The sequence below is a fragment of the Astatotilapia calliptera genome, chromosome 23, assembly GCF_900246225.1.
Source record: "Astatotilapia calliptera chromosome 23, fAstCal1.2, whole genome shotgun sequence".
Lineage (NCBI taxonomy): Eukaryota > Metazoa > Chordata > Actinopteri > Cichliformes > Cichlidae > Astatotilapia > Astatotilapia calliptera.
The window spans coordinates 20,585,033-20,603,676 of NC_039323.1; the positions used below are offsets into that span (position 1 = coordinate 20,585,033).

General features: G+C 41.4%; 2 protein-coding genes across 12 annotated transcripts in view; one reads left to right on the forward strand and one right to left on the reverse strand.

Moving 5' to 3' along the window:
- The window catches only part of LOC113016637 (leucine-rich repeat-containing protein 31-like), a 30,841-nt gene that overhangs the window by 2,353 nt on the left and 9,844 nt on the right, over positions 1–18,644 (reverse strand). Inside the window, exons 1-7 of one of the 6 annotated variants that reach the window (XM_026159618.1) lie at positions 4,410–4,574; positions 3,583–3,691; positions 3,398–3,464; positions 3,166–3,250; positions 1,478–1,661; positions 735–1,208; positions 247–349 (exon numbers count right to left, since the gene is read on the reverse strand). In XM_026159618.1, coding sequence (XP_026015403.1) covers positions 247–301 — 55 coding nt within the window. In that variant the 5' untranslated portion in view covers positions 302–349; positions 735–1,208; positions 1,478–1,661; ... (2 more) ...; positions 3,583–3,691; positions 4,410–4,574. Of the gene's footprint in view, positions 1–246; positions 350–734; positions 1,209–1,477; positions 1,662–3,165; positions 3,251–3,397; positions 3,465–3,582; positions 3,719–4,409; positions 4,575–18,644 lie in introns of those variants that run through there. The other 5 variants (XR_003271276.1, XM_026159620.1, XM_026159621.1 and 2 more) reach the window with 5 other exon arrangements.
- On the forward strand, positions 10–18,490 carry LOC113016631 (TOG array regulator of axonemal microtubules protein 1-like). Of its 6 annotated transcripts, XM_026159607.1 has the most exons (16): positions 511–574; positions 5,896–5,972; positions 6,181–6,478; positions 6,700–6,852; positions 7,841–7,917; positions 8,126–8,456; positions 8,680–8,919; positions 9,077–9,200; positions 9,317–9,422; positions 9,522–9,760; positions 9,856–10,011; positions 10,109–10,195; positions 10,228–10,291; positions 10,356–10,432; positions 17,345–17,675; positions 17,897–17,932. In XM_026159607.1, exons 1-13 carry the CDS (start codon positions 526–528, stop codon positions 10,280–10,282), a joined length of 1,992 nt encoding a protein of 663 aa, XP_026015392.1. In that variant the 5' UTR covers positions 511–525; the 3' UTR covers positions 10,283–10,291; positions 10,356–10,432; positions 17,345–17,675; positions 17,897–17,932. The 6 variants fall into 6 exon arrangements, with proteins under 6 accessions (XP_026015394.1, XP_026015392.1, XP_026015390.1 ...); XM_026159605.1 differs by adding an exon at positions 18,294–18,490 and having other exon boundaries at positions 10,109–10,432; positions 17,345–17,663; positions 17,897–18,136; XM_026159606.1 differs by having other exon boundaries at positions 10,228–10,432.

An 18,644-nucleotide genomic window follows, 5' to 3' on the forward strand; every position in this document is an offset into this window, starting at 1 on the left:
CAGAGCCTCTAGATCATCTCGCGTGAGGCAACACAGGTGGAGGTCGAGTCTCTCCAGGTGTGTGACGTGAGCCAGGTGAAAGGTGAGGCGGCTCAGTCCACCAGCTAGAAGCAGCTTTACAGTATATTAATCAGAACAATGCTGCTCTCTAATGTATCTTGGTAAAGCGCAGAAAAATCTAATGTTTTATATGATACAGTGTGATTTCAGTAACATATCATAATGGAGGCTTCAGCAAGTACTTACGAAGGAAATCTTTCCTCTGCTCTTCAGTTAGTTCATCAAATACCTCCCAAAACATCTGTATGGTGGGGTGGCAGTCATGATATCTCCAACCATAACTTGTGTTCTGAAAACAGTGAAAATGACTGTTATAATCATAGAGTTTGTAAGGTCAGGCATACACTATGTTGCCAAAAGTATTCCCTAACCCATCCAAATCATTCAATTAATGTGTTCCAATCACTTCCATGGACACAGGTGTATTAAATCAAGTCCCTAGGCATGCAGACTACTTCTACAAACATGTGTGAAAGGACGAGTCGCTCTCAGGAACTGAATGAATTCCAGCATGGTAATGTGATAGGATGCACCAGTGCAACAAGTCCAGTCATGAAATTTCCTCGCTATTAAATATTCCATAGTCAGCTGTTAGTGATATTATAACAAAGTGGAAGTAATTGGAAATGACAGCTAGTCAGCTGATGCTAAGGCTCATAGTGCACTTAAGTCACCAATATCTGCAGTCTGCTGTTGTTACAGATGTCCAAACTTCATTGGTTTCCATGGCTGAGCAGCTGCATCCCAGCCTTACACTGACAAACACAATGCAAAGCGTCAGATGGAGTGATTTAAGCATCTCAACACTGGACTCTAAAGCAGTGGAGATGTGTTTACTGGAGTGACGAATCACACTTCTCTGACTGGCAATCCGATGGATGTGTCAGGGTTTGGTGGTTGCCAGAAGTACTTGTCTGACTGCACTGTGCCAAGTGTAAAGTGTGGGCATGTGTGCACATGGCTGGGCACCAGTGCACAATACAAGGTCCATAAAGACATGGATGAGTGAGTTTGGTGTAGAAGAACTGGACTAGCCTGCACAGAGTCCTGACCTCAACCTGATAGAACATCTTTGGGATGAATTAGAGCAGCAACTGTGAGCCAGGCCTTCTCCTCCAACGTCAGTGTCTGACACCACAAATGCACCTCTGGAAGAATAGTCAAAAAATTCCCATAAACACACCTAAACCTTGTGGAAAGCTTTCCCAGAAGAGTGGAAGCAGTTATAGCTGCGAAGGGTGGGCTGACTATTATATTATACTATCATACAAAAGTCTGGATTAAGACTGAGATGTGACTCAAGGTCATATTTGTGTTAAAGCAGCCGACTGAATGCTTTTGACAGTATGCAGTACACAGTTATTGTGCTACAGGACAGCTGTGAAACTACAGCCTGTGTCTGTTTGGCTGACTGTACCTGTTTGAACTTTTCCCAGTCATGCACGTCCTGGCCGACCAGCACTCCCTGCAGCTCCTCTGGTCAAAACAGCCTCACCAAATCCTGCTCACACACCAGGAAGAAGCCTCGCTTGAACTCCTGGAACAGATTCTCCACTGATGTGTTGAAGGCATGATTCACATAGGCCTCCACAAACTCCTTCCTGTTTAGGAGGGAAAATTTTGAATCAGCAAACATTTCACAAAGACAAAGGTGCTGCAGATGAACCTCACAAACACTTCATGTTTTATATGCTTACTTATTTTGACCTGTCAGTGGCTTTCCAGGAGTTTGAGGATCCAGGTCAACATCTGTTCCATCCCAGATTATCTGTAAATTAGTTATAAATCAGATGAGTTTAGCTGCAAAACCTGAGAATGAGACAGATTACTGATCATCTTCTATAGTAAAACACATACCAAAAGTCCATGTAGAGATTATCCAGAACATCATCTTCATAGTTAGATAAGATATAAGATAATTTTTGATTTTTTAACTTGCGAATAATCTTTCTTGCTGTAAAATGATCGACTTCAAAGCCTTCCCACATTCATGGGTATCAACAACTGCTTCTCTCCTCCTCAGTATGTTACCACTTACCTGAATACGCCACACCAGCAAACTGACAGTAGTGGTTACACTTACTGATGATCTAGTGCACTTGATTAGCACTTGGCTAATACTGACCCTCTTAAATAATTATGGAAATAGTCTTGGATGTCTTAGTTTTTGAAACATCTGAATTTCGGCTCAGTGTGTGTTAAATAAATAATGACCTGGTATAATGTGTTCTGTGCTGTTCATCTGAGGTTGCATTTACCTCATATTAAGACCTACTAAGGACCTGATTGTTTTTAATTATGTCCTGATACATAAAACCTGAGAGCTCACATAACTGCATATGCTCAGAATAGACAGCACACATGGATACAAATTACTGCCTTGCAGCAGCAATCTTCAGACCATCACTATGAGCTCCATACAAGGTTACACTGTTCCTGTTATTAACAGCAGGGGGGACTATCAGCCACAGACTGGGAGCCAGATATGCTCTGCTGGTGCCTCATTGTTACAGAGGAAAGACTCTATAGTGAGAAACAGCTGAGGGGGAAACACTGATCTGGAAACGTCTGAGTGTTACAGAGGATATACATAGCACTGTGGTTCAGTGTCACACAATCACAAACAAATACAGCAAAGTACTAAAAAGGGTGTTGCCTCCAAAGATTGCTTTTACTGGTTTGGAGCTTAGGAGGCTTAATAACAACAGGCATGAATGAAGACAGATCAGAACAGCTGTTTGATCACAGCATCCAGTACCAACACAATCATCCACACTCAAGAGCCTGTTGGCTTCAGAGTCAGCAGCTGAATGTCTAAAATATCAAATGTCATTTTTGGTCCATCAGCTACAGCATGAACTGCTTAAAGTGAGAAGCAGCCTGAAGCCCGACAGATTCATCTTTCCAGACTGAAAATATCTCAGAGTGAACCGAGTGGTGCGTTTTCAGGGTGATCTCACAAAGTCAAATCCCTTTAATGATGTTCTGTCCTGTCTTCCTCTATCAAAAGCACACAAACACTATAAAACATTGTTTCGGTGCTTTGGGGTTTTGTTTTCTACACAGAGGTATAGCACGACTAGACCCTAAAGGCAGGCTGCTCACCTACAACCAGCTCACGAACATCTTTCCAATGGAGCTCGCTGCCTTTCTCGTGGATGAGGGTCACTGTGATCCTCCGCTGGATCCCCTGCAGCAAACATAACAGGAGCTCAGGATCACAGTGAGCACAGCTAGAGCAACATTACGCTTTAAAAGAAGATATTCAACTGTGTACAAAGGAAGCAGTTACCACTGTGTGAGTAATAAGGAAACAACATGTGCACCAATCCTGTACCTGGTGCAGCAGGTAGGTACCATGACAGGGCAGGCCTCCACTGTGATCCACGATGGCTGGGATGTACCTGTGCATGGAGGGAGGAGGTGACACAACATCCCAACTTATAATATTCTTCCTGGAGATCATTTTTATGGTTCCTTTAAAGCTTGTGCGTGAATATAACACTCCAGATGGATACTCACTCTCCAGTGGGCTCCAGCTCGCTGATCTCAAACCAGACCAGCAGGTCGTACTTGCTGACACACTGACCCAGGTTGGATTTGGTGATGGTGTTCAACTTGGAGGCTGCAACTGGCACACACACACACACACGCACACACACACACGCACACGCACACACACACACACACACACACACACACACACACACACACACACACTCAACGTTAACAAGTGGGAATTTTTCTGGATTTAAGAGAAGATGAATAAAAGTGAGCAGTATTTACTACATGCTTTGGGTGACTAAATGGAGGATGGATAGGTGACATGAAAACACTACTGACCCTTTATACTGAGCCAATAGCTCACACACTTCTATTAAATCTGTCTAAAGAGCCAGTAATCACAGAGGATAGATACTGGAAGAAAACTGAAATGTTAGGAGGAACTAAATCACACATTACAACACCAGTGGCAGCACCCTGCTGTCTCACACATCGGGATCACGGTCCTGTTGAAGCGGGATAATTGCTAAAGCTCACAGTTGCATTCCTCTATACTCAATATGATGGAAAAAACTATTTTAACAAACAATTAAAAAATGAACAAGTAAAAGATCTACTATAGCCAAAAGAAGACCATTTACAGACTATAGCCCTGTGAACAAGTATTTGCCTCCTTTCTCATTTCCTATCTTATTCCATATTTGTCACACTTACACCTTTCACATCAATACATTTATAACATTAGACAACAATGTCTAATATTCAACGGCAGTTTTCAAGGGCAAAACGCTATCCAAACATACTTGGTCCTATATGAAAAAGTAATCACACAGAAAACCTGATACCTTGTGTGTCACCTCTGACACCAACAACTGCAGCAAGCGTTTGGTGCTAGAGGTCACATTTGGACTCTGGACCTCTGTGGAGTGTGCACATGATCTCATTACTGTCTAAAAATCCAAGGAGTGCTGAATCATTGAAAAATACACAGTAACAGGTGTGTAGCATCGCTAACTAGGTAGCAACAAGCCTCTAATTGGATAATCCAAATTGTCACTAGGTGTGAATGTGCAAATGAATGTGAGTGCGAATGGTTGTCTGTCCCTATGTGTTAGCCCTGCGATAGAGCGGCGACCTGTCCAGGGTGTACCCTGCCTCTTGCCCTATGACAGCTGGGATAGGCTCCAGTGACCCCCGCGACCCTGAAAAGGATAAGCGGAAGCGAATGGATGGATGGAATTTTTCTTCCTTTATGCTTACAGCCACGCTCTTGACACAATCAGGACAAAATGCCATGGCGACTGTCCCTTGGTGACCTTCTTGGTTACCTCATTGCAGATGTTTTTCTATATTGCATAACTACTTTGGAATGATGCATCAAAAATAAATAAATAAATGAATACATGCCAAAAAAAGAAACATTTGTTTTAATGTGGGGTTTGAAAAAGCCCACCTTTTGAATTATAAGCCGTGAAAAATGACAGACTTTTTCTCATTATTTGGTAAGGATTAAGACGCACAAAGAACCAGTAATTCTTGCCCTTCAGCAGTCACAGAGGTTTAAACCATGCTGGTGAAATTAGTGCCATTATCTGACAGGGAGAGGAGCTGCAATATTTTCTATATGGCTCCAAGAGTGATAAAATGCCTCACAGCGATGTTCATAAATGTCAGTCATGCCCTGGCAGAGAACTCCACTGCTGAATTAATATTATATGTCAAACAATGCTCCATCCAGTTTTATGGGTTGCATACACAGTCTGAGCCTCCAGTCACGCAAACCTGTCCTGGCTTGTAGAGTGAAGCCAGACTAGATGCTAATGGAGCTCTCTAATACTTGAATTTTAGTCAAGCTTGCAGCTTTCTTCACTATGTTGTATAATGCAATGAATAACATGAACATTTTTAGTAAGGTTTGTTTGCTTGTTAACATTTTTCCCTTTAATGTTTTCATTAATAAAATCCAACCTTGAAGCATAACAAACCAACCTTCTACTTTCTTAAGTTCAAGCAAGTCTACAGTTTAAATAAAGGTCTAAAGTCACAAATATTATTCTGACAATAGAAATCCTAGAATAGTGGTAACACTCTGAATACACATGCCAATATAAATTTATCTCGCTGTCATGTGTTATTTTGCCGGGTTGTTTCCTCCCGTTGCCATGTAAACACAAAATAGTGTATATATATGAATATTTTCAAAAAATGCTCTGTGAGTTCCACATCATAACAGTTATTTACTGAGCAGCTCAGTTAGAACTTGCCACTCACACACTGAGCAGCACTCACTAACTTTCTATTTCTAAACAATTTGTTCACTTTTTATCTCAGGCATGTCTGAAAAGACATCAGATAACTTTTTCCATCGCTTTGAAGATTTGATTCAGAGAAAGCGCACAGGTGGAGATGTAAGTAACTAAACATACTCATTCTTGACTTCTCTGCTGATCAAATGTAAATGTTTCTGAGAGATGTGTTATATTTTGCTGCTTTGCACAGTGTAATTTTTGTGTAAGTCACTGTAGACAGAGCAACTGTCAGCGCTTCACCACAGAGTCCAGGATCCTGGACTTTCACAAAGCTCAGAGCAGTAAGACAAATGTGTTCTTTCAACAGGCAGACACATTGCATATCGCACAGAGACCCAGAGATTATGCTGTGCAACTCCCACCTTTACCTGAGCAATGCGCAGGCTCTCCACAGAGAGTCCAGAGAAGCTGGAACTGTTTGGATGACCCCTTTTGGAATCAGGAGGACCCTGAAAGAAGTCTGAGTAGCCTCAGCTCTGCAGACACACACACACCAAGTGATCTGAGGGCCATTCCTTTCATTGTTAGTCCTGTTGAGATGACACCGCTCACTCCAGTTCCTCCACCTCCTCGAGCAGCTTGTCCATCGCAATTGCGGTTCAAAGGTGATGCTTTTCTTTAGTGGTTACACCTGCTGTTAATCAGTTAGTTTAGATTTTAAAATTTGACACTGTAGATTATCTATTTTAATGCTAAATTACACATTCTTGCTGTCCATTCATTTTATATGCTTTTTTGAAGAAAAAAAAATCAGGAAGAAAAATGTTTATTGTTGTTTTTGTAAGATGTCAATTTGTAGTTATTTAGTTATTTTTTGTCTAAACAGACACGAAGTTCATTCGTGGAATAAGAGTCTTGACAGCAAAAGACAAATTTGGGCCTACTTTGACTCCAAAACCTCCAACAGTTCCCATACCGCAAAAACGAGGACCTCGGCCTGGGACGCTGCTGCCCCGTGCAAAAGTCGTCCCTATAGACAGTAAGTGGTTTTCCTCAGTAACTGTAGAAGATGCTGAATAATCAAACTTTAAATTAAGAGATTTTTTAAAAAGATTTTAATGAACAATTAATCACTGCATCATGCTTCGAATTAGAAGAAATGACAGTTTCTTTTTACTAACCTCGTTGATTATCAGACAAGAAAGCAGACAGTCAGTGCAGTCAGAATAATCCAAGAGAGAGCAGGGTCAAACTCCCGCCTGTAGCTACACCTGTAGAGAGCCTGTCCCACAGCTTTAGTCTGCTGTCTTCATTAGAACTTTAAAATGAATACTAGATCTACTTCTACTGAATGGAGAAAAGGTTCCTGAGAAGAGATTTAATTTTCAGTATCTAAGAAATTTGAGGCGTTTCTGAAGGTACTGTACCATGTTAGAGCATCTTAACATAGAGTCCTTGAATACTAGGCAGTTGTAGAGGATGAGTTACTCTACTTTAAATGACTCCCACCCCTTATTGGAGGATTTCAGCTTCTTCCTGTGGGACAGAGGTTTGCAGACCCTAAATGCAGGCGAAGCTTGAAGAAACAGCTTTGTCCAAGCTGCTATTTTGTTGTCGTTGTAACAAATGACACATGTTTTTTTTCTATATTTTTTAAAAACTGTATTTATTTATTTACTGTACTTATTTCTCTATTTATGACAGTGCTTTTATCTCCTTTTTGCTGTTTTATATGAATTTATCAGTATAGTGTTGTCTAGTTTTAGAAGCTGTGATTAGGACGTCTATTTAAATTTGTTGATTAAAGATCATAATTAGAGATCATAACCTGCCTTTGATTTAGACATGTCTGATATTTTTGTAAACACAAAATAGTGTATATATATGAATATTTTCAAAAAATGCTCTGTGAGTTCCACATCATAACAGTTATTTACTGAGCAGCTCAGTTAGAACTTGCCACTCACACACTGAGCAGCACTCACTAACTTTCTATTTCTAAACAATTTGTTCACTTTTTATCTCAGGCATGTCTGAAAAGACATCAGATAACTTTTTCCATCGCTTTGAAGATTTGATTCAGAGAAAGCGCACAGGTGGAGATGTAAGTAACTAAACATACTCATTCTTGACTTCTCTGCTGATCAAATGTAAATGTTTCTGAGAGATGTGTTATATTTTGCTGCTTTGCACAGTGTAATTTTTGTGTAAGTCACTGTAGACAGAGCAACTGTCAGCGCTTCACCACAGAGTCCAGGATCCTGGACTTTCACAAAGCTCAGAGCAGTAAGACAAATGTGTTCTTTCAACAGGCAGACACATTGCATATCGCACAGAGACCCAGAGATTATGCTGTGCAACTCCCACCTTTACCTGAGCAATGCGCAGGCTCTCCAGAGATAGTCCAGGGAAGCTGGAACTGTTTGGATGACCCCTTTTGGAATCAGGAGGACCCTGAAAGAAGTCTGAGTAGCCTCAGCTCTGCAGACACACACACACCAAGTGATCTGAGGGCCATTCCTTTCATTGTTAGTCCTGTTGAGATGACACCGCTCACTCCAGTTCCTCCACCTCCTCGAGCAGCTTGTCCATCGCAATTGCCTGTTTTCTCTGCTAAACATTCAGGAGCAGGTCGGTTCAAAGGTGATGCTTTTCTTTAGTGGTTACACCTGCTGTTAATCAGTTCGTTTAGATTTTAAAATTTGACACTGTAGATTATCTATTTTAATGCTAAATTACACATTCTTGCTGTCCATTCATTTTATATGCTTTTTTGAAGAAAAAAAAAATCAGGAAGAAAAATGTTTATTGTTGTTTTTGTAAGATGTCAATTTGTAGTTATTTAGTTATTTTTTTGTCTAAACAGACACGAAGGTCATTCGTGGAATAAGAGTCTTGACAGCAAAAGACAAATTTGGGCCTATTTTGGAAAAACTGCAGCATTTCCAGGATGGGATTGTAACCTCACCTGGACACACAGTACCAACCAAAACATTTACTGCAGTAAAGCCTTTGACTCCAAAACCTCCAACAGTTCCCATACCGCAAAAACGAGGACCTCGGCCTGGGACGCTGCTGCGCCGTGCAAAAGTCGTCCCTATAGACGGTAAGTGGTTTTCCTCAGTAACTGTAGAAGATGCTGAATAATCAAACTTTAAATTAAGAGATTTTTTAAAAAGATTTTAATGAACAATTAATCACTGCATCATGCTTCGAATTAGAAGAAATGACAGTTTCTTTTTACTAACCTCGTTGATTATCAGACAAGAAAGCAGACAGTCAGTGCAGTCAGAATAATCCAAGAGAGAGCAGGGTCAAACTCCCGCCTGTAGCTACACCTGTAGAGAGCCTGTCCCACAGCTTTAGTCTGCTGTCTTCAGACGACTGGTAAGAAACGTAGTAAGGAGACATTAAATACTGCACAGAAACAGTGCTGCATAATGTGGCTGTGTTATTTGTGGTGTTCCTGAAGTCGTGTTCAATGTTGTGTTGTGTAAATACAGGATTAAGAAAAGACACGCCTTGCAAACTATTCAGTCTCTGGCAAAGCACCACTCGGACATCCTGAAGACTAAACTACATGAAGTGTGTCTGGTCCTCATTGAGGAGGTATTGCACACTTTATGTTTCTTATATGCGTTTCATGCAGCTAGTTTCCCTTCAAGTGCATACTACAGCCTCAACTGATGATTTTCACTCACATTTTAGGTGAAAAACCAACGCTCAGCAATAGCCTTTGAGGCCATACATGCCATCAATGAGCTCTACATTCAGCTCCAGAGAACAATGGACCCAGAAGTTGAAACAACAGGCCGAGCTCTATTGCTGAAGCTTGCAATGACCAACAACAACTTTCTACATCAGGAGGTCAATCTGGCGCTTGATGCCATGGTGGAAAATTGCAGCCATGGACGGATTCTGAGCGCTCTGTTTAACACAGGACTGACGTAAGAGGAGAGAAGAAGCTGTAGTGATTTTATTAGAAGACATGAAAGAGAGATCATGTTCACTGAGTTGTGTGTCTAATATTGTCCTTGCTCAGCCATCGCTGTGTTGCAGTGAGGAATAGCACGGCTCAACACCTGCACCAGCTGGCTGACAAACTTGGAGCAGCCGTCACCCTGAAAACAGGAACCTTCACTGAAAGATTTCTAATTGCTGCCTCTAGAATGGCAGGGGATGCTGCACCTGAAGCCAGGTGGGTACTTTTAAATGGGTTTGAAGTGCATCAATGTTTTATTTTCTGTGAGTTTACACAATTAATGAAAATTAATGACAACTGTAATCTTCCACAGGTACCATGGGCGAACAATCATTGAGAAACTGACCCTTCACAAGGACTTTATGAATTTGTGGGTGAAGATTGTCCCTGAAAAAGACAGGCGTCCTGTGGAGAAGAGCCTGAAAAAGACAGGCGTCCTGTGGAGAAGAGCCTGAAAAAGACAGGCGTCCTGTGGAGAAGAGCCTGAAAAAGACAGGCGTCCTGTGGAGAAGAGCCTGAAAAAGACAGGCGTCCTGTGGAGAAGAGCCTGAAAAAGACAGGCGTCCTGCGAAGAAGAAAGAGCTTAGGGAGTTCCTGTGTGTCCAGTTGACGGACAAGGGGACGCACAGGTGGAGATGTAAGTAACTAAACATACTCATTCTTGACTTCTCTGCTGATCAAATGTAAATGTTTCTGAGAGATGTGTTATATTTTGCTGCTTTGCACAGTGTAATTTTTGTGTAAGTCACTGTAGACAGAGCAACTGTCAGCGCTTCACCACAGAGTCCAGGATCCTGGACTTTCACAAAGCTCAGAGCAGTAAGACAAATTGTTAGGTATTTTAGTACCACGGTTAGCATTTACAGAAGATTGTTTTATACAGAAAAGAGTTGCTCAATAAGGCCGATCTACTAGTTGTTTTTCTCTTTCTCTGTGACCCAAGAATTAATGTGAGACTCACAAGCTGGTACCTCAAGGTCGAAAACACCACAGAGATGAGACCACTTCTTTACTCCCATCCTCCCTTTTCCTTATCTCCTGGAAAAGGCTCGTTAAAGGCTAGGTGGTTCGTTTCAGAATTCACTAATGAAAGAACTCTGTATTTTATGTCTAGGAGTGTATTTTGCTGGGATGATCATAAATTGTAGCTGAGCTGATAAACTACACACAGGATACTTCTTTGTTCACAAGGCAGGAAGACGTTTCCTTATTTGGTCTGTACCGGTTTGAACTGGGAAAGCTGACACACGAACCTTTTTTCATCTATATAAACTGCTGTGTATCAAATAAACCTTTGAGTTGATTTGGGAAGGCAACCTGAAGCAGTCTGTGTTTCCTTGTTCTCCCAAGCTGCTCCCGGCGCTGTAACTAACCCAGCTGAACGGCATACCTGAGTGTTACTTTAAATAATTAGGAATCTTAGAAGGAAAGGACAAAACTCTGCTTATCGCTCACGCCACGGAGGAAACCCGGGATGGCAATTTCCTTCAATTTTGGTGTCAGAAGTGGGATCCCTGACAGAAGGTAAATATGCGTCTTTCATATTTATATAGAGACCATATTATACCTCTCTCAGTGATTGATCCATAAAAAAACGGGATATGCTGACGAAGTTTCACTTAGTGATCCAGAGAGATACACTGACTGACTTCCTCAGTCCCCGAATCCATAAAAAAACGGGATATGCTGACGAAGTTTCACTTAGTGATCCAGAGAGATACACTGACTGACTTCCTCAGTCCCCGAATAAAGTAAATTAACCCTTGTGTGGTGTTGGTGGACACAGGAAGTTGCCTGTTGTCTTGAATATTTTAATTTTGTTTAAAAAATAATAATAATAATAATAATTAACGTACGTTAAAAAGTGAGAAGTTGCTCACTCAGAAAAAGTGACACAGAAAGTTGCCTGTTGTCTTAAATACTTCTCGTTAAGTGAGAAGTTGCTCATCAAAGAGTGACACAGGGAGTTGCCTGTTATCTTGAAACGTACGTTAAAAAGTGAGAAGTTGCTCACTCACAGAAAGCTAGTAAATAATTAAATTTAATTTTGTTAAAAAAAAAAAAAAACGAAAGAAAACTGAAAACGGGTCTCACAGACCCGATTACCATACAAGGGTTAAAAGCAGTAAATTAAAAGCAGAAAGACACAGGAAGTTGCCTGTTGTTTTACGAGAAGTTGCTCGTTAAGCGAGAAGTTGCTCGCTAAGTGAGAGTTGCTCACACAAACAAAAAAAATTGCTAGCAATAAATTTAAAGTAACCTCAGCTGTGCCGCAGCGAAAATACTAACCTAAATCCTCCTAGCGTGTAAACCCCTCTGGAAATCACTGAACATGGGTCAGAATAATTCAAAGACCACAGACAGGTCCGATAAAAAATCTAAAGTACCTATAAAACCAAAAATTAATAAAATACAAAATAAAGTCTCAAATAACGGCTCAGTATAACTCCCATTTCCGGTTACGTGTAACCTACGTCCGCGAATCGGTGAAGACGTCCATGATCACGTATCCAGAACATGCGGGAGTGCTTATGTGACTGACTTTGTTTACAACTTAAGAAGTTCAATGCATTCTAATTTCTTTCCGGAGCCTTATCCCGAACGATTATCGCCAGAAAACAGGTCAGTAGAAATGTTGAATATCATTTGTGATAAGAAAAGTAGTCTGCTTAAAAAGTCCTGTAGAAAATATATGACAGAATGCCGCGACGTGATGCATCAAATGTTACCGCTATGGACAAAAGGAGGGTAAATAATGACAAAGTCGCCGATTTCTTTAAGAATCTAAAGAAATTCCTGCTAACAATGTCCAGAGACAAAATTGACTTAAATGCAGTAACTATGTGTAAACAGAAGCCTGATGAATCTATCCTAGTATTCGTAAAACGCTTTATGCACTGTTGGACAAGCTAGAGGTGCAAATTCAGCTCAGTTTTCCAGCAGCCGCAGACACCCAAGGCAAAAATAAATTTGTGTATTTCATTTAACATAAAGGGTGAAATGTTTGCTGACACTGATAACAGCTTATGTTTTCTCTGCCCTATGTACCGACATGATGGAGAAGGAACATCCTCTGTGTCAGCTGGACCCTCAGCAGAGAATGAACTCAACATCCTTTTTGTCCGGTACTCTATGTCACACACTGTGCCAAAAAAAAAACGTGTACAGACGCCACTAACAGGTAATCCCATGACTGGGAGCCACACTTTTGTTTCTCTCACACTGTTCAACAACATGATAACTGCTCACACAAGTGAAGGTCAAACAGTGATTTTGTTACATAACTCAGACATAGGTTACGAAATATGTCGTCACATAGATCTAACCTACCCTATCCACTGTACTATTTCTGCAGTTACATTGCCAGCTGCATACCAGAATATGACATTATGGTCTAAAAGTGAGAATGATATAGGATTTATTGACTGCATACCTTATCACGCACAGCTAAAAAAAAAAAAACAAAAAGCGAGTATATGTCAGGCAATGTCCCATTTCCACGGAAAAAGCCGCAGCTCTAGATGTCATCATAGGAGATTTATTGACTACAGGAGCAATAAAGCCCACACTCCTGTCAATCCTGTGCCAAAGCCTAACAAACCTGGCGTATGGCGTTTCATACAAGACTTAAGGCAAATTAATGCAGTCAACATTCCTCTGCCACCTCTCGTTTCAGATGTTCACAACATATTGACATGCATTGCATACACATTTTACCGTGGTGGATTTATGCTCCGCTCCTTTTTCTCAGTACCTGTGACACACAGCCGTTATTTGCATTCACACATAGAAATAAGCAGTACACTTGCACTCGTCTGCCTCAAGGCATGATAGACAGCTCTGCTGCTTTCTCAATGGTGCTTCACTCCTCCTGAGGGCTGTACTCTGATCCACATGTGGATGACCTCCTCCTCTGTGCTGAAAGTGAAAAACTATGTCAAACTGCTACACACATGCTTCTCCAGCACCTCCAAAAGACTGGCCACAAAGCATCTGCAAAGAAAATGCAGTACTGTCAGACTTGTGTTCAATATTTGGGATTCACACTGTCTCACGGAAAACGTTCCATGACTGCAGACAGGGTCAAAGCTGTGACCTCCGTCCCTCGTCCCACTACACAGAAGGAAATGTTGTCCTTCCTGAGCATGGTGAACTATTGCAGACAGTGGATACCAGACTGTTCTTTTCATGACCACATTCTGCGTGACTGTTGTAAAAAAAAAAAAAAGACAAGCCTCCTCGAATACTGTGGTCCACAGAAATGACTGCCTCTTTCAATGCATTAAAGGGAGTGCCGACCTCCGCCACTCAAAGGTGCTGTCCGTGGTTGTTCAGGAATGCCGGCCTGCCTGAGGGCAGTAGCAGCTTGCTCTATCATGATAAGGGACTGCGAGAAGCTCACACTCTCACATGACACTATTCTACACACCAATCACCAGGTCACGACCATTGTAGCAAACATAACTAAACAACATATGCAAATCTCACTATAAAAGCGAGCAGCACACCTGATTCGCCAGCACATTTATTGATCCTATGCTGTGTTCTTCTGACCGACAGGATGGCTCAGACAGGCTTGACGATCATGACTGCATGACACGTATACAGGAATCCACAGCACCACGTCCAGATTTAGAGCAAACACCTATCCCAGACTCAGCCACGGTTTATGTGGACGGGTCCTGTTCAAGGCCGAGTGACAACTCATTTCTTTGTGGCTATTCAGTGGTAACAGTGCCTGACATCATACTAGAGGCTCACTCATTACCATTTCACTCAGCACAAAAAGCAGAGCTCATGGCTTTAATACGCGCCTGTGAGCTACATTTGGATAAGCATGTGACGATTTACACAGACAGCCGCTATGCATTTGGCGTTGTGCATGACTTTGGCACATTGTGGAGACAGAGAGGATTTAGATCTGCTGATGGAAAATAAATTGCTAAATTGTGATTTTGTTCAAAGACTTTTTCAGGCTATACAGCTGCCATCGGCCGTTGCAGTTGTAAAAACGACAGGACACAGTACAGCTGACACAGACGAAGCAACAGGTAATGCCTTAGCAGACGTGACAGCCAAGGCTGCAGCTGCATCACAGCTCCCACCTCCGCAGGAAGTATTATCTGTGCCCCTACAGCTGCCACTTGTTACACTCCCAGACTATTTAGAAACAAATGTTGATTTAAAATTCATACAAGAGCAAGCCTCTGCATGTGATTACACCTATTGGGAGAATAATGACTGCACCTTAGATGACAGAGATGGCCTATACTAAATCTTAAGGGTTTGATTGCCCTCCCATATTCCCTGATGCCAGTCCTTGCCCGACATTTTCACTGTGTGAGTCATGTCGGACAAAGAGGGGTAATAGGGGCAATAAAATCAAGATTTGTAATTGAGAAAACATTGCATGCAGTAAAAAGCATATTAGCAACCTGTCTAACATGTGCGCGAACTAATGTAGGTAGCTCAAAAGCAAAACATCAGCATTTACCACAACCAGATTTTCCATTTCATACATTACAAATTGATTTTACACATATGCCAGCACAAGGAAGTATCAAGTACTTACTGGTAATAGTGGATCAATTTAGTAAATGAGTAGAAGCTTATCCAACCTCAAAAGAAACTGCAGAAGTAGTCTGTCAAAAGTTGAGCAATGAAATAATACCCAGATTCGGAATACCTCACCAGATTAACAGTGATAGAGGATCTTCATTCACATTAGAAGTAATTCAAAAGTGTGCTAAAACTTTAATGACCTGTGTCAAATTACTTACTCAAGTCCTGTGTGAGATTAGAATGACTCAATCTGAAGTAACCAAATTATTTCCATTTGAAATAAGACTATTTCCAAGACCATGGTCAGCTTCCAGAGGGGCACCGCTAGTAGAAGGTGATGTATATTGCATTGTCCACTGATGTTCACAACCTGATAGAAAAACTGAATAATAACTATCAGAAAGTTTGTCTCTCTCAGCTTTTCCCCTCCACAGTTCCACCAGTGGAGACAAGGAGATGCATGTTGGAGAAGCCACTAAAACCAAGGACTCTCTGGGAGGCCGCGCGTGTTCCAGCCCCCAGACTGTACTGGCAGTGACGAAGAACCAGCATCCTCACAGACGGACAACCTCAGTGGATTCATGCCAGCAGGGTTAAGACCAGCCCAATCGGACCATCTCAGGCGTCGGATCAAGCAGACGACATCTCCGGCGAGCCAGCGCCCGGAACTAGAGCAAATAAACACACACGGGTAGATGACATCTCCGGCGAGCCAGCGCCAGGATCCAATGTACACACACACAATCACTGATTAACACACAACGTCTGAAAGAGCAACAACAAGGTACTCAAACATCCAGCAGGAACAGAAAGCCAAAAGTACCACATGATGTCTAACCTGATAAAGCCAGACTCATTTCATCCTGATAATGGAGAAAATGAAATGCCCATTGTCATCATACGACGCTTATTCTATGTCTCTCGAACCTGGGACCAGGCCAGAAGACGACTGAAGAACTGTCTTTTTTATATATTTAGGTTATTAATCATATCTACTGCATTAACCTTAGGATTTTTATTTACTATTTCATATTGTAAAGTGCAACCCTGTTCACATTTCTGCAAGCCACATTTTCAATGATAACCCATATAGCTACCAGTACAGCCACTTCAATGTATTTGCAATTAGCACAAATTGATCCTGAGGATGTGCCAGATGTTACCAATGATGTTCCTGATGTGTATATTGAACATTAGGTTGTGAACTATTACATTTTATGATTTGCTTTTTATATTATGTTATTACATTTGTGATTTTTCCTTTCTATTTGAGTTATTATTTTTAAAAAATAATAAAAGAGGGGAACTGTTAGGTATTTTAGTACCACGGTTAGCATTTACAGAAGATTGTTTTATACAGAAAAGAGTTGCTCAATAAGGCCCATCTACTAGTTGTTTTTCTCTTTCTCTGTGACCCAAGAATTAATGTGAGACTCACAAGCTGGTACCTCAAGGTCGAAAACACCACAGAGATGAGACCACTTCTTTACTCCCATCCTCCCTTTTCCTTATCTCCTGGAAAAGGCTCGTTAAAGGCTAGGTGGTTCGTTTCAGAATTCACTAATGAAAGAACTCTGTATTTTATGTCTAGGAGTGTATTTTGCTGGGATGATCATAAATTGTAGCTGAGCTGATAAACTACACACAGGATACTTCTTTGTTCACAAGGCAGGAAGACGTTTCCTTATTTGGTCTGTACCGGTTTGAACTGGGAAAGCTGACACACGAACCTTTTTTCATCTATATAAACTGCTGTGTATCAAATAAACCTTTGAGTTGATTTGGGAAGGCAACCTGAAGCAGTCTGTGTTTCCTTGTTCTCCCAAGCTGCTCCCGGCGCTGTAACTAACCCAGCTGAACGGCATACCTGAGTGTTACTTTAAATAATTAGGAATCTTAGAAGGAAAGGACAAAACTCTGCTTATCGCTCACGCCACGGAGGAAACCCGGGATGGCAATTTCCTTCACAAATGTGTTCTTTCAACAGGCAGACACATTGCATATCGCACAGAGACCCAGAGGTTATGCTGTGCAACTCCCACCTTTACCTGAGCAATGCGCAGGCTCTCCAGAGATAGTCCAGGGAAGCTGGAACTGTTTGGATGACCCCTTTTGGAATCAGGAGGACCCTGAAAGAAGTCTGAGTAGCCTCAGCTCTGCAGACACACACACACCAAGTGATCTGAGGGCCATTCCTTTCATTGTTAGTCCTGTTGAGATGACACCGCTCACTCCAGTTCCTCCACCTCCTCGAGCAGCTTGTCCATCGCAATTGCCTGTTTTCTCTGCTAAACATTCAGGAGCAGGTCGGTTCAAAGGTGATGCTTTTCTTTAGTGGTTACACCTGCTGTTAATCAGTTAGTTTAGATTTTAAAATTTGACACTGTAGATTATCTATTTTAATGCTAAATTACACATTCTTGCTGTCCATTCATTTTATATGCTTTTTTGAAGAAAAAAAATCAGGAAGAAAAATGTTTATTGTTGTTTTTGTAAGATGTCAATTTGTAGTTATTTAGTTATTTTTTTGTCTAAACAGACACGAAGGTCATTCGTGGAATAAGAGTCTTGACAGCAAAAGACAAATTTGGGCCTATTTTGGAAAAACTGCAGCATTTCCAGGATGGGATTGTAACCTCACCTGGACACACAGTACCAACCAAAACATTTACTGCAGTAAAGCCTTTGACTCCAAAACCTCCAACAGTTCCCATACCGCAAAAACGAGGACCTCGGCCTGGGACGCTGCTGCGCCGTGCAAAAGTCGTCCCTATAGACAGTAAGTGGTTTTCCTCAGTAACTGTAGAAGACGCTGAATAATCAAACTTTAAATTAAGAGATTTTTTAAAAAGATTTTAATGAACAATTAATCACTGCATCATGCTTCGAATTAGAAGAAATGACAGTTTCTTTTTACTAACCTCGTTGATTATCAGACAAGAAAGCAGACAGTCAGTGCAGTCAGAATAATCCAAGAGAGAGCAGGGTCAAACTCCCGCCTGTAGCTACATCTGTAGAGAGCCTGTCCCACAGCTTTAGTCTGCTGTCTTCAGACGACTGGTAAGAAACGTAGTAAGGAGACATTAAATACTGCACAGAAACAGTGCTGCATAATGTGGCTGTGTTATTTGTGGTGTTCCTGAAGTCGTGTTCAATGTTGTGTTGTGTAAATAAAGAAATAAAGACAGGGGTTGCAAACTATTCAGTCTCTGGCAAAGCACCACTCGGACATCCTGAAGACTAAACTACATGAAGTGTGTCTGGTCCTCATTGAGGAGGTATTGCAC

Excerpts from the sequence above, each read along its gene's own strand:
- LOC113016631 (XM_026159605.1), top strand. The coding sequence starts at position 526 with ATGTGTGAAAGGACGAGTCGCTCTCAGGAACTGAATGAATTCCAGCAT. Across the intron at positions 6,853-7,840 it reads AAAAGTCGTCCCTATAGACA|GCATGTCTGAAAAGACATCA; the intron begins GTAAGTGGTTTT and ends TTTTTATCTCAG. Across the intron at positions 9,201-9,316 it reads CTGCTGTCTTCAGACGACTG|GATTAAGAAAAGACACGCCT; the intron begins GTAAGAAACGTA and ends GTGTAAATACAG.